The sequence below is a fragment of the Periophthalmus magnuspinnatus genome, chromosome 24 (assembly GCF_009829125.3).
Source record: "Periophthalmus magnuspinnatus isolate fPerMag1 chromosome 24, fPerMag1.2.pri, whole genome shotgun sequence".
NCBI classification, from domain to species: Eukaryota; Metazoa; Chordata; class Actinopteri; order Gobiiformes; family Gobiidae; genus Periophthalmus; species Periophthalmus magnuspinnatus.
This window is the reverse complement of record NC_047149.1, coordinates 1,025,169-1,039,787: the sequence shown is the minus strand read 5'-3', so window position 1 is coordinate 1,039,787 and position 14,619 is coordinate 1,025,169. Positions and strand designations below refer to the sequence as shown.

The 14,619-nt window shown below is 41.8% G+C and overlaps 1 protein-coding gene across 1 annotated transcript in view; it reads right to left on the bottom strand.

Annotated features, from left to right (window-relative positions):
- lpgat1 (lysophosphatidylglycerol acyltransferase 1) overlaps nt 1-14,619 on the bottom strand; it is a 62,203-nt gene that overhangs the window by 18,718 nt on the left and 28,866 nt on the right. The window contains exon 6 of the mRNA XM_033990544.2: nt 6,427-6,556. Coding sequence (XP_033846435.1) covers nt 6,427-6,556 — 130 coding nt within the window. The remainder of the gene's footprint in view (nt 1-6,426; nt 6,557-14,619) is intronic.

Genomic DNA, 14,619 nt, shown 5'->3' with positions numbered 1-14,619 from the left:
AGGCTTCCCTCTGTTCTATGAAAGTTGTGAAAAGCACTTATAAACTCATCGCGGTGAATAATTGGGATGCTCGAAATGCAGAGGGTAAGTCAGGAATAACTTTGAACCACTGCAAACTGTTGAAATGAACTAGCTCCATTTTTCACCTTTTAAGGTAGTAAAAATCAGGTCCAGTGCCTTTATCCTGGACCCATGGATAAACCTATGGGTATATTTACTTTGATGGTGTGATTAAGAGAAGCCTTTTCTGTTTAAGTTCAAGGTGGACTGGGCCTGGGACATGAACCAGGACCTCCTCCGCTCCTAATAATGGCCTTAATGAGTCGACCCCTGAGTGGAGAGGCCCCTGAGAGCCACCATTGTTAATAAATCACACTTACTTTTAGATTTTTTAGTCACATGCCAACTCAGACAATTAAGAAAACAATAATAAAACAACCAAACAATATATGTAGTAGTTAAAGTAGATGTGACAGGCTAAACTAGCTAGTTGACCAAAACATAGCTAAAATCATGAGATTTAAGATTTGACAAAAAAATCTATTTTTTACATTTTGATGATGATAGCGATGTTTATAATTTTAATTCCTGGTTGGATACGGGCAGCAGATATGACATACGTGGAGGTATTTCCATAGCTATTACCTAGCAACAATAATGTTAACAAAGGCCAAAACTTGTCTAAATTGCACAACAGTTTTGATTAGACTAATAAAAATAAATGACAACACCTTTATTTTATATGAAGGTTTAAACTGAAAGAAAAACTCTTTCCTTCGTGTAAATAGGCTCTGTGCACAGAGGCACGCTAGCTAGCTCACTGTCTCAAAGCTAAGAGTCACTTTCATTACAATCGTACAACATAAAACAAACAACTTACTTGTATTAAAATTCATTAAAATAAAGACTGCCTGATTATTTTATATGTAGAATACTTTAGGTTGTAGTCATGTTTTAGGCAAGGCAAGGCAAGGCAAGTTTATTTGTATAGCACAATTCATACACAAGGTCATTCAAAGTGCTTTACGTTTTAATATTTATTATGTGTCAAAATGATCATTAGTGCTAGCATTGAGCTACAGCAGCAGCTCCCTATCCACTGCCTTATCTTTAAATATTTATTCATTTTAGCGTGACTCAGCAACAATGTCAGAGATAAAACTGGACAGGAAGTAGTGACGCCAACAGTGAGGTTGGCGAGCACTGTTGTGCCAATTGTCTCTGCATTTTGGATGTGATTTCCTGTGTTGACATAGTGGCATTCCACATAGTGGCATTCCACTTTACAAATAAACACTACTTCCTGTATTCAGCAACTTCTCTTTACAAACTGCCACATAAGTGATGTAAAGCCATGAGTAGTAAGTACTTACCACAAGTACTATACCACCAAACCAAGTCATAGTTAGACAAACATGAAAACCTGTCATATGCACTTAAATGTTTGAAGTTCTGATGTAATCCAGGCATCTCATTTTGTGTTTAAAGTCATGAGTGATCCAGTGCTGACTTCATCACACTGTATCACCACAGGGACAGATTAAAGCAGAGGGCGAAGTGAAGGACGCAAAGGAACAATACATTAGCGGTGCATGGATGCGGGACAAACCTAGGGGATACGTGCTTACATCTATTACAATAAGCCGCCAACTTCAAGGATGTGAGGCTGGGTCTACGGAGGGACTTGACAAGAATACATTAAAATCAGAAACAGGCCCTTTCATTTTTCAAGATAACTGCTCTTTACATTAAGGATGGTATTCTATACGTTCTTAAGGATAGACCATTTCGAGGGGTTCCTGAATATCGGTAATGTTTGTAATATCTGAGGATTTGCCTAGATATCAGCGTCTGTCTGAGGCTGAAAGTTTTGCAGATATTTGTAACTGATATTTTTTCAGCACTCCCCCAGTCTGTGTGTGCCCATGTCTTAGCCAGTTTATCCTCTGTGCATCAGATTTGTCTTTTTTGACTAATGAGCTTTATCCGAGGCCGGGTCACGGAGGCAGCAGTTTCAGCAAGGAGACCCTGACTTCCCTCTCCACACACACTTCCTCCAGCTCTTCCGGGAGGATCTCGAGGCGTTCCCAGGCCAGCCGAGAGACATAGTCCCTCCAGCATGTCCTGGGTCTTCCCCGGGGCCTCCTCCCAGTGGGACGTGCCCGGAACACCTCTCTAGGGAGGCGTCCAGCATCTGGAATAGATGCCCGAGCCACCTCAACTGCCTCCTCTTGACATGGAGGAGCAGCAGCTCTACCCCGAGCTCCCCCCGTGTGACTGAGCTCCTCACCCCATCTCTAAGGGAGTGCCCAGCCACCCTGCGGAGCAAAACCCATTTCGGCCACTTGTATTCACGATCTTATACTTTCGATCATTACCCAAAGCTCATGACCATACGTGAGGGTAGGAACGTAGATTTACCGGTAAATTGATAGCTTTGACTTCTGGCTCAGCTCCTTTACCACAACGGTCCGATACAGCGACCGCATCACTGCAGACAGTACACCAATCCGCCTGTCAATCTCACGCTCCATCCGTCCCTCACTCGTGAACAAGACTCCAAGTTGAGGTCAGCAGCTTTCAGCCAGCACTGTAAACAGTGTTGGTGAGGCACTGCTTCCTACTCCTGAGGCGTTGGACGGTTTGCCAGAATTTCTTCGAGGCCGACCGATAATCCTCCTCCATGGCCTCCCCGAACTTCTCCCAGCCCTGAGTTTTTGCCTCTGTGACAGCATGGGCTGCAGCACGCTTGGCCTGATGGTACCTGTCCGCTGCTTCAGGAGTCCCCCAAGCCAGCAGGGCCTGATAGGACTCCATCTTCAGCCTGACGGCATCCCTTACTTCCGGCGTCCACCACCAGGTTCGGGGATTGCCACTGCAACAGGCACCAGAGAACTTGCGACCACAGCTACGTGCAGCCACATTGACAATGGAGGAGGAACATGGACTACTCGGACTCCATGTCTCCAACCTCCCCCGGGACATGGGAGAAGCTCTCCCGGAGGCGTGAGTTGAAGACCCTGCTGAACAATGGAGTCCCCAGTAGGTGCACTGTCTAGTACCCCTCCCAGGGACTCCAAGAAGGCCGGGTACTCTACATTGCTGTTCGGCCCATAGGCCGACACAACAGTGAGACCTGTCCCCGACCCAAAGACGCAGGGATGCCACCCTCTCGTTCACTGGGGTGAACTCCAACACGTAACAGCTGAGCTGTGGGGCAATGAGAAAGCCCACAGCAGCTCGCCGCCTCTCCCCATGGGCAACGCCAGAGAAGTGGAGGGTTCAACCCCTCTCAAGGAGTTGGGTATCAAAGCCCAAGCTGTGTATGGAGGTGGTATATCTAGCTGGTACCTCTCAACCTCCTGCACGAGCTCAGGCTCCTTCCCCCCCAGCGAGGTGACATTCCACATTGCTACAGCCAGATGCTGTGTCTGTGGACTGGGTCGTTGAGACATCCATCTTCAGCTGCCCAGTCATCTACGCACCCGACGCCTATGAGACCCTCTGAGCCCGGCCGGGCCCCGTGGGCAAAGGCCGGGCTCGCATTCAAGCCCCAACCTCAGGCCTGCCTCCAGGGTGGGGCCCCGGCTGCGCCATACCGGGCGACGTCACAATCCTCATTATACAGCTAATCATAGGTGTATTGGGAACTGCTCTTTGTCTGGCCCGTCACCTAGGACCTGTTTGTCAGGTGCATAATTCCCCAGGCCAAATAGTTCCTAGGATCATTCGGGTACGCAAACACCCCCACCACGATAAGGTGGCAGTTGAAGGAGGAGAAAATATGAATTTATATCCAAGATAAATACATTTTATTATTACAAAAGTGACAAGTCAAATTTTAAACTTTGATATGTTTTTTATTTAGATTTGTTTATTTTTAGTTATAGTAGAGAATCCCTGCATCATGTATGTAGGAATAAGGTTGAGACTAAATAAAATCTCTTCATTTTACATAGTTCTATCCTAAGAAAATGCCAATACAGAAACTACTGACATGCTTTCCCATGAGTCTTAGTGTGCATGCAGTTGGTCACCTTTTTATGTGCCGACACATTGTTACTATCCCAGACAGTCGTTTGTGTGTTATGGTGCAACATCAAAGTGGCAGAAAGGACTAAGTGCTAAGGGTTCAAACTAAAACATGACTCCTGGTTTTGAAATCAGGCATAGACCCTTTAATGCAAGCAGGGCCACATCCAAGTACCCATGGATGATGGAAAAAGAAATTCCTAAAATGTGTCTGCAAGTGCATTGTAGTTTTCTAAGGATGTTCCAAGGTCACATTCCCACTGGGGCAGAATGGCATGAGTTAAAATGTCCTCACAATAACCATCCAAATTCTCCAAAATGGAGCAACATCATAATCCGGAAAAAGTAGAAAGACGTCAGTTACAAACTAAAAGCAATTTAATTATGCTGGCCGCACCGTCTAGCCTAGGCTAGTCATGGACCCAGACACGTCGCTGCCGCCTCGGTCGATGGGTTATATGTAATAAATACACTAAAACCATCGTTCACAAAGAGAAAACAAAACATCCAAAGGCACTCGCAGACCACAATGGACACCCTGGATGCGCCTCAAGTATAAAAGTGTCGGATTCGTCTGTCCTCAAATGCAAAGGCGCCCAACGCGTTTTTGACACACCGGTCTGAATGCAGCATTATTGTAGACCAACTTAGACCTTATGAAACACTCTCATGGTCGGATCAAATATGTATTTTGAATAGAATATATATTGAATATATATTTTGAATTGAATAGAATGTTGAATACAATTATCTAAATACAAACTTTCAAATTTCTCTGGGAAAAATGAGGTCCCTTACTGTACCTGTGTGATGGAGGCCCCTTATCTGTAGTGTATGTCTGTGACTGAGGTCTGTTATCTGTAGTGTACGTGTGTGACTGAGGTCTCTTATCTGTAGTGTACGTGTGTGACTGAGGTCTGTTATCTGTAGTGTACGTGTGTGACTGAGGTCTGTTATCTGTAGTGTACGTGTGTGACTGAGGTCTGTTATCTGTAGTGTACGTGTGTGACTGAGGTCTGTTATCTGTAGTGTACGTGTGTGACTGAGGTCTGTTATCTGTAGTGTACGTGTGTGACTGAGGTCTCTTATCTGTAGTGTACGTGTGTGATTGAGGTCTGTTATCTGTAGTGTACGTGTGTGACTGAGGTCTCTTATCTGTAGTGTACGTGTGTGACTGAGGTCTTTTATCTATAGTGTACATGTGTGAGTGAGGTCTCTTATCTGTAGTGTACGTGTGTGACTGAGGTCTCTTATCTGTAGTGTACGTGTGTGAGTGAGGGCTCCTATCTGTAGTGTACGTGTGTGACTGAGGTCTCTTATCTGTAGTGTACGTGTGTGAGTGAGGGCTCCTATCTGTAGTGTACGTGTGTGACTGAGGTCTCTTATCTGTAGTGTACGTGTGTGAGTGAGGGCTCCTATCTGTAGTGTACGTGTGTGACTGAGGTCTCTTATCTGTAGTGTACGTGTGTGAGTGAGGGCTCCTATCTGTAGTGTACGTGTGTGACTGAGGTCTCTTATCTGTAGTGTACGTGTGTGAGTGAGGGCTCCTATCTGTAGTGTACGTGTGTGACTGAGGTCTCTTATCTGTAGTGTACGTGTGTGAGTGAGGGCTCCTATCTGTAGTGTACGTGTGTGACTGAGGTCTTTTATCTATAGTGTACATGTGTGAGTGAGGTCTCTTATCTGTAGTGTACGTGTGTGACTGAGGTCTCTTATCTGTAGTGTACGTGTGTGAGTGAGGGCTCCTATCTGTAGTGTACGTGTGTGACTGAGGTCTCTTATCTGTAGTGTACGTGTGTGAGTGAGGGCTCCTATCTGTAGTGTACGTGTGTGACTGAGGTCTCTTATCTGTAGTGTACGTGTGTGAGTGAGGGCTCCTATCTGTAGTGTACGTGTGTGACTGAGGTCTCTTATCTGTAGTGTACGTGTGTGAGTGAGGGCTCCTATCTGTAGTGTACGTGTGTGACTGAGGTCTCTTATCTGTAGTGTACGTGTGTGAGTGAGGGCTCCTATCTGTAGTGTACGTGTGTGACTGAGGTCTCTTATCTGTAGTGTACGTGTGTGAGTGAGGGCTCCTATCTGTAGTGTACGTGTGTGACTGAGGTCTCTTATCTGTAGTGTACGTGTGTGAGTGAGGGCTCCTATCTGTAGTGTACGTGTGTGACTGAGGTCTCTTATCTGTAGTGTACGTGTGTGACTGAGGTCTCTTATCTGTAGTGCTGTAGTGTACGTGTGTGACTGAGGTCTCTTATCTATAGTGTACGTGTGTGACTGAGGTCTGTTATCTATAGTGTACGTGTGTGACTGAGGTCTGTTATCTATAGTGTACGTGTGTGACTGAGGTCCCTTTACCTGTAGTGTACGTGTGTGAGTGAGGTCCCTGAGGTCCCTTACCTGTAGTGTACATGTGTGACTGTTGGAGGCCTGTATCCAAAGATCCAGGTCTGGATGTCCATAGGTCTTGCTTTGGGGTAGGCTATAGTCACATCTATAACCCACTGCAGGCTTTTGGATTTATTTACACCTGAAAAAGAGGAGACGATCAACAATTAGAAAAGTTATTGTTTTGCCTTTTTTCAATAAACAGGGAAAGAACCTCAATTCACTTAAATATTTGTCAAATAAAATGTGAATATAAATGACTATGCATTTGAAACCTGATTTCTTACAGCTGCTGTGCATGTTTTTGTCATACTATTTTATTTACATAGTGCAGTACAGATTTCATTTAGATATTGTACTTAATGACATCCATCTAAAGGGTAGTGTTAAATGGTGAGATCTAAATCCTAGTTATTGATTGATTAATCCTGACATGCCTATAGTCCACTCTGTACAAAGAGGTCATCATAAAGAAAGCATTTACATAACAATGCAGGGACACAGGAAAGTAGGACAGATATGTCATATTATGAGATCAAAATACAAATTAAATAAATATGTTCTCAAATATTATAATTCACATATATGTATATGACTAAAGTAAAAAGGCATCTGTATGTTTTAACTTTACACAGACAACTGCCTGCTTACACAACTATTTCTCTTTATGTTCATCCATCATTTTGTGTTGTACGATGCCCAGAGAGGAATCTTTACATAAAATTCATGAATATAGACCTCCAATGCTTGTAAACTTCTGCATCCCAAATGCTGGTATTCTTCCATATGTTAGCTCTAATGCATTTTCAGTGAGAGAGTTAGCGTGAGCCTCCAAACATCACAAACTATGAAAAACCAGGGCTGTTCTGGCGATTATGTTGTTAACGTTAGCAATGACCGTCAAAATTAGCATACATGCCAACAAACATGTACAATGGCTTAAATTGATTTCACTGGACAATAATCCACCAAAAATATAGCAGTAGTGTTGTTTTGATAAGCTTCTGCAATGTCACAAGATTTATTTCCATCCAGTGTTGCATTAATTTTTCACCAAGATGTTGCATTGATGATGGTAGAGTCTGGGATGTGCTGGAGAAGGCTTTGTGCAGTGGTCAAAGATTCTCAATGGGGTTAAGGTCTGGACTCTGTGTTGGCCAATCCATGTGTCCCCCTGAACCACTCTTTCACAGTTTGAGCCAGATGAATCCTGACATTGTCATTTTGGAATATGCCAGTGCCATCAGGGAAGGAAAAAAATCCATTGATGGAATAACCTGGTCATTCAGAATATTCAGGTAGAATAAGGTCAGCTGACCTCATTCTTTGAGCACAGACTGTTGCTGAAAATAGACCTGACCAACTACAGCAACCCCTACCTATTTCCTTAGTTAAATCCAGGTGGCGACTTTTTTTTTTGGTATTTCATTAAGCACAAATCCTGTGCACAAAACATTAGTGAACTCTAGAGACTGGAGCTGGATTTGGCTAGTATTGCTGGTAGCCAAATAAACAAATGTCAAAATGAACTTGTCAATCCTGGAAGGGTCTATTGTTACAACCTATGTTAAGACTTATGTTAAAATATACTGTAACAATGTCATTCAGGTTGGCTCCAAACAGTCACCCAAAATGCTCAAAAGACTCAAATGTCTTTTCTCTCATAATAACCAGAGTAACAAAGTCCAACATGCCCAGGACAAGCAAAACACCTTTTATAGAGAACTAGTGTCCCATAAAACCAAATCTCACGAGGCTGGAACAATAATTGAAAATCTCAAGGCAAAAGAAAGGGTGCCTGTCTTGTGCCATATTTTTCAGAATTTGGAGTTTTAAATTTGCAGTTTATTATGTTAAATCATGATTCATTTCTCAAAGCACATTTTAAAGAACATATTATGCATTCTTGTGGCTTTAATTCCCTTGCCTCCCTTCACATACTTTTGATCACCTTAGGATACGTATTTCACATTTTCTAACTTAAAATAATGTCAAATTTGGTTCCATAATGTGTTATTAATGTGTTATTAAAGCATGTTATAGTGGCTTCCCCTCACCATTACTACACGCACATTTATATTTAGACTGGTTCATTCAGGTTTGAGTCATTTTCATTCTAACCCTTTTGATCTGACTGCGATTAATCTTGTGGCCTAGGTGTAAGGATGAGAGCAGATTCTTTGGTCTTCAAAACAAGTGTAAACAAGTCACCCAGCTGTTTTCTTGAGGTGTGTATTATCCAAGTTCACCAATGACTGTAATAACACAAGGCCTGTTTGGTTAAGCAACACTTTAAAACCTACTAAAACATTTGGGACCTTTGCAGCGCTCTTTTTTTTGCTATATGGAGTATCCTGGTTTCACTATCTAGTATCCAGTTCATGAGATATCAGTTTCTCTCGATATTCTGATAGTATTCAGGATACTTTGGCATGTAGACACAGTATCCTGATTTCACAACACTAGTGCTTTACTGAGCATGAGTGAACTGAAGTAACAAATACAGCAGGAGTAGCAACAAAATATAACACTCTATTGTACAATAAAGTCACCATTTAGCACCATATTCATTTCTCTGTCTGTTGTGCTCAGACTGAACTGACTCAGTGAGGCTCTGGATTTTCACGTGTTAATAACACCTTTTACTGAAGCAGTTACAGCGCTCTACAGTCTCATGTTCTTTCTTTTAAAGTATATCTTGTTAGAAACATGCAAAAGTAAAGGTTGCTACATGCCTAATTCCTTGCCATTTCACTGCCATTTCTATGAGAATCCTGGTTTCTCTGAGCGCATGTAAACGTCATATCCTGAGTTATAACCGAGGCAAGGATCATAACCAGGATACTTAAAACGTAAACGTAAACGCACTCGGTATTTTATATCAAAAACACACCACAAAATGAAAGTGTGAAAGTGAGAAAGTAGTTTCTTCATCATCGCCATGCGGTCTTATACTAGTTCTGCTATAGATAAAGACAAGAGTAAAAGTTTCCCAGTGGTGAGAGATTTAGAACGCTGTGCACTTCCTGACTGGGATGAGCGAGATAGTGAGAGAATGTGGGTCTACACTGACAGTCATGAGAGTGTGCACACTACACCACTCTGAAAAAAAAACATTACAAAATATAACCAATTATCCACAAAAACAATGTTACTCTCTATAATCATTCTAGAGGCAATTTAAGGCTTTGTTTACGCTCTTATCTCTTTTGCTGGTGGGGATCTTGAAGGTAACGCCCCTTCTCGCCTGCACCACTGGTTTAGCAGGGAGCAGGTGCTCAGCAATACTGTCAATCAAACCTGTTAGCAATGCTAGCGAGACTGACCTTGGTGAAAGAGGGCAGCTTATTGGTCTGTTATTAACGTTCACATCTTGATTTATGGACAAAATTGCGAAATAAAAAGATCATGTAGAGCAGATTAAAACAAAGAGAGAGAGGGGCGACTTTTTTGACTAGAAAGTGAATTACGAAGTGAGCATGGGCACTCTTCCAGCTCCATCGGCTCTATTTGGAACGTGGCGGCTAGCCTGTTAGCTATACCCATACTGTCTATGGCTATACCCATACTGTCTACTGCTCCATATTACGAGACTGAAGTTGCTGCGACTACCTTCCACTATTGAGGACCCAGAGTAACTAGGTGTAATTAAAATCAGACCAAAATAAAGCTAAAAATGATGCAGTATATGATCAGGTTAAGTGGGATCATGACCACGTCCCATATCGACACAGTATGCACAGTGCAGTGAACTTTGCCTCCTGATGGTTAAACACACTTCTTATCAGGTCTTATCAGTTACATCGTTTACATACAGGGAGTGTTCTGAATATGCTTCATGTCCAATTATAGTCAGATTTCTCCAGAGAACTGTTCAGGCCACCAGTCTAAATGCACATCAATAAATGCTGGAGTATTTGCACTGTAGATGTTCATAGGAAAATATTAGCTGCAGCAACACTAGTCTACAACTATGTGGGCTTAATGCTAATAAGATGGCATAACTTGGATGTTATTGCTTTGCCTGGAATTACTGTGGTATTTGTTAAGTTGATGTGATGCCCACGATGTGTGGTCACATAGTTTTTATTTAATGTAATTTTATAAATGAGTATTAGTGGCGTTTTTATTTTGATAACTGAACAATTGTAATTCTGATTGTCACCACTTGATGGCAGCACGCGCAGCGAGACGGTTTGCGAGAGGTCAGGCTTCTGCTTCCTGTTAGCGGCAGTAGCAGCAAGCCAAGGCAGCACGAAATTAATGTGTCCATCTCACTTTGTTTATTCCAGGTTGGTAAAGTTCCACTAAACACGAAAATTGACTCATATGAAGTCCTAATGATATAACTTTTGTTGTAAGATTTGCTAGTCTAAGCTAGACGTTTACTATTTGATGTATTTTATTTAGATATATGATTAGCTCTTTATGCTAACTCCCGCGCTAGCGCTTAGCCTAGACCTTGCTACTTCTCCGTTGACTCCACATGCTGTAATATAAAATTGTTCTCTTTCGCCACATTTGGATTGTTTATATGTTAATGCAATGTGCTTGTGTAAAAATAAAGTTAGCGGCAGTAGCAGCGAGCCAAGACAGCACGAAATTAATGTGTCCATCTCATTTTGTTTATTCCAGCAACCAACTCTCCCCTACAAATGATATTTTAAACTAGTAGCGGTGGTTGTACCGGCCCAATACCTGCTACATTGACAAACTCACAAGAATTCATTTGGCCCACTGTTGTGATACAGCCTGGGCCAGAGACTGGACCAACCAGAGAGCAGTATTGTAGTTTGGGCAGAAGCCAAAGATGAAGCACATAATCTAAACAAAACAAACATGGCAACACTGACAGCCATAATTAGGTGAACATTAGCCAAAATACAAACTTAGATTTTTTTTAAATGTGCAGAAGGAAGTGCTTTGTGCAAATGGATCTAACCAATATTTTAATTTCTCGGGCTTGTTCCTCTGTCATGTTTTTTTATCGTCAGCTAATCAGGGACAATATTTGGAAGTCTGAGCCCGAAATGAAAAGAAAAGAGCCAATCAGGAGCGAGGGTGTTGAAGGTAACGCCCCTTCCTGCCCACATCAGTGGCTAGGCAGGGGGCGGGCACTTAGCAAAACTCACAACCAAACCTGCTGCTAACGTTACCAGGCACGACCTTGTCGAAAGAAGGCACCTGATTGGTCTGATATTAATATTTTTATCTTAATTTAGGAACAAAATAGTAAAATAAAAACACCAGGATCATGTAGAGTGGGTTAAAACGCTTTAAGGTTGGAATGACTGTCTGACAGCAGCAGTAACAGGGGGCATATTTTTTAATGGTCTTGCTCACTTCCTACTTGGTGGCTAGCGTATTAGCTTTGTCCATTTATATTTACACTCTATGGATTTGACCAATCAGATTAAAATATCTGTCATAACATTCCACCTTTTCCCGATTGCTTTCAGCAAAACCAATGCCAGAGTGCTACAAATAACAGTTTCTGTTGAACAATATTAACCTCAAGGTAAAGCAAGGACATCTCCATAGAGGAAAGCAGCTGGCATACCCTAAAACAGAAAAGTCACGTAGGGCACCTTTAACTGGAAAAATCTTGTTGAATTCATCAATCATAGTTCGTCAGATATTCGAATTATGATAAACATGAGAAGATGGTCTTGATTTGTGAACAGGCCTCATGATGATATTTTCTGTTCTGTAATGCTCTGCAGACCCAGAGGACAGAGTGCTGTGCTCGACGTCACTCACTGACCTCCCTCTGACCCACACTAACGTATTCAAACTGAAGCATGGACAAACATGTGTCTCCCAGGCAAGACTGTCCCTCGCTCAACGAGATGGGTTACTATATTGAGGACATGGGAGAGAGGGGACAGAGGGGGGACAGGAGGAAGAGAGAGGGAAAGAAAGACACCGAGGCATGGACAAACACGGGCCCCATAGGCAAGTGTTCATTCAAAGACATAGGTCACTCTACAGATTACGGAAGAGGGGGAAGCAGAGGGGAGACAAAGGGGACATGGGGGAAAAGAGGGAGAAAGGCACTGAGGCATGGACAAACACGTGTCCCCTCAAAGACACAGAAGCACAGCTGCTGAGTCACTCTACAGAGGACAGACGGAGGGAGAGCGGAGACTGGAGAGACAGAAGAGACATAAAATAAAGACAGTATATTCTGAAAGTAGACAGTACCATTAATATTCTTTTAGGACATGTCTATATGAAATTATAAATTGTAAAGTATTTGTAAATGGCCCACAGGAAGATTACTTGCTTCTCGGGTACAGCTGATAGGGATCCTAACAAATAAATAAACAAAACTTAGGGGATAGAGGGAGCGGGGGGTGCCACTTCCCAGGCTACATTCTCACTTGTACACATATTCAAATTGGGACTTAATTCAAACTAAACCCAGTCTGGACGATTGAGGGATTACACAGATATAAGACCACATGTCAATATTAAAAAATCACATTCTATTGTCTAAAGATAGAGGGTTTTTTTTATTATCATCGTGGTATTGGAATTGGTATTGAGGATATTCCTTAGTATCAAAATCAATTTTGAAATTTTACTGTTGCAACAACACTAATTTGTAATAATCTATGAGAAGATTCAACACTTTGCTAAACAGGGAGGTAGAGACAGACAGAGGTTTTTCCAGGAGTGGCACATGGAGCTGATGTGTGTGTGGGGGGGTGGAGGGCCCCAACACAAGGAGGCAAAGAGGGAGCAGTGGTGCTGTGTGTGCACTCTGGAAACTGCTTCTGTCTGCCTCAGGGCCAGCAAATCACAGGGGCCAGCACAGCGCAGGGGCCACTGCATTCATACAGGATTTAGAAAGCTTTCAAGTCTGGAGTTTTGCAAATCATTTGAATGATAAATTATATTTACTTTACAAAACTTAAAGCCAGAATATAAAACATAGACTAAAATAAATGTATGTTTTTTCAATTTTGGGTGATCTTCTCCAAAACATATCTAGCTCTATGGAGAATGTTCCGAAGTATGGTTTTAACTACGACTGTAGTCGTTTAGTCGATTGACTAGTCAGTGTAATAGTTGACCAAAATTTGTCAGATTTTGTTTCAGTTATAAAGATTTATATGGGACAACAGCAGAAAGGAAAAGTGAGTGAGTGTGGGTATTTTTTGGTATTTATATGTTAAAAAGATTAAACTGATTAACAAACTGAATCTGTCTTTATATAAAATTTCCTAGTACTTTTCTCTGCATAAATAGTTGTTTTTGGAAGAATTCCTGTGAACTTGTAGTCTTGTGAGCGCAGTTTGGGTCACATACATAGAAATACATAATAGTTCTGAGAGCTTTTGCCATGTCAGCTTTTCAGTCGACTAATTGATTATTTAGTCTCGCCCTAGTTTTAACTTTCCATTTCCATGGAATCATGCAGGTGAACACCGTTTCAAGGAATGGTCCGATATGGATTCTCTTCAGCTGATACAGATATCCACAATATGCTGTTGTGGCATCTAACTGACATTTGCTGATATTGATGTCAAGTAGTAGGGAAGTAGGGAAGCACATATGGCATATTCTTTTACGCTTTCGAACATCGACACAGATCGAAACATCTGATGAACTGAGGGCAAACTGGAAATGCCACATGGGCAAAATTAAGTTGGGGAAGCATAGGGAATATTGTGGTATTTTTTCATATCAGACCAATTTATTGTCCTTCCCCGTTAAACCTGCAAGTTTCTTCACAATTGAATCAAAACTGCAATTTAAATGGATGCAATTGACTTTGTGCACACTAGTGCCCAGCAACCTCAGTCTTACTTCCTGTCCAAATTTATCTCAATAAGGTTTTTGCCGAGTCACGCTAAAATGAATAAATACTTATATATAAAAGGTAGACAACATGTTAAACACTGCACAGAAAAAATAAATACTTCACTGGAAGACTCTGTGTTTAGAAAGAGATGTTTGTGTCTCAATACTAACACTAATGCTAATTTTGAGGAATAATAAGTATTAAAACAACACCACAAACTGAAGTATTCTACATATACAAATCATCGGGTAGAATTTACTTTATTTTATTTATTATTTAAGTTATTTATCTTATCTTTTCTGATTTTAATAAAAATGATTGTTAGCCTTGAGACAGCTAGAGTGCTGCTGTGCACAGTGCCTAGCAAATCACAAAGGCTGCAATGTTTGAAGTAA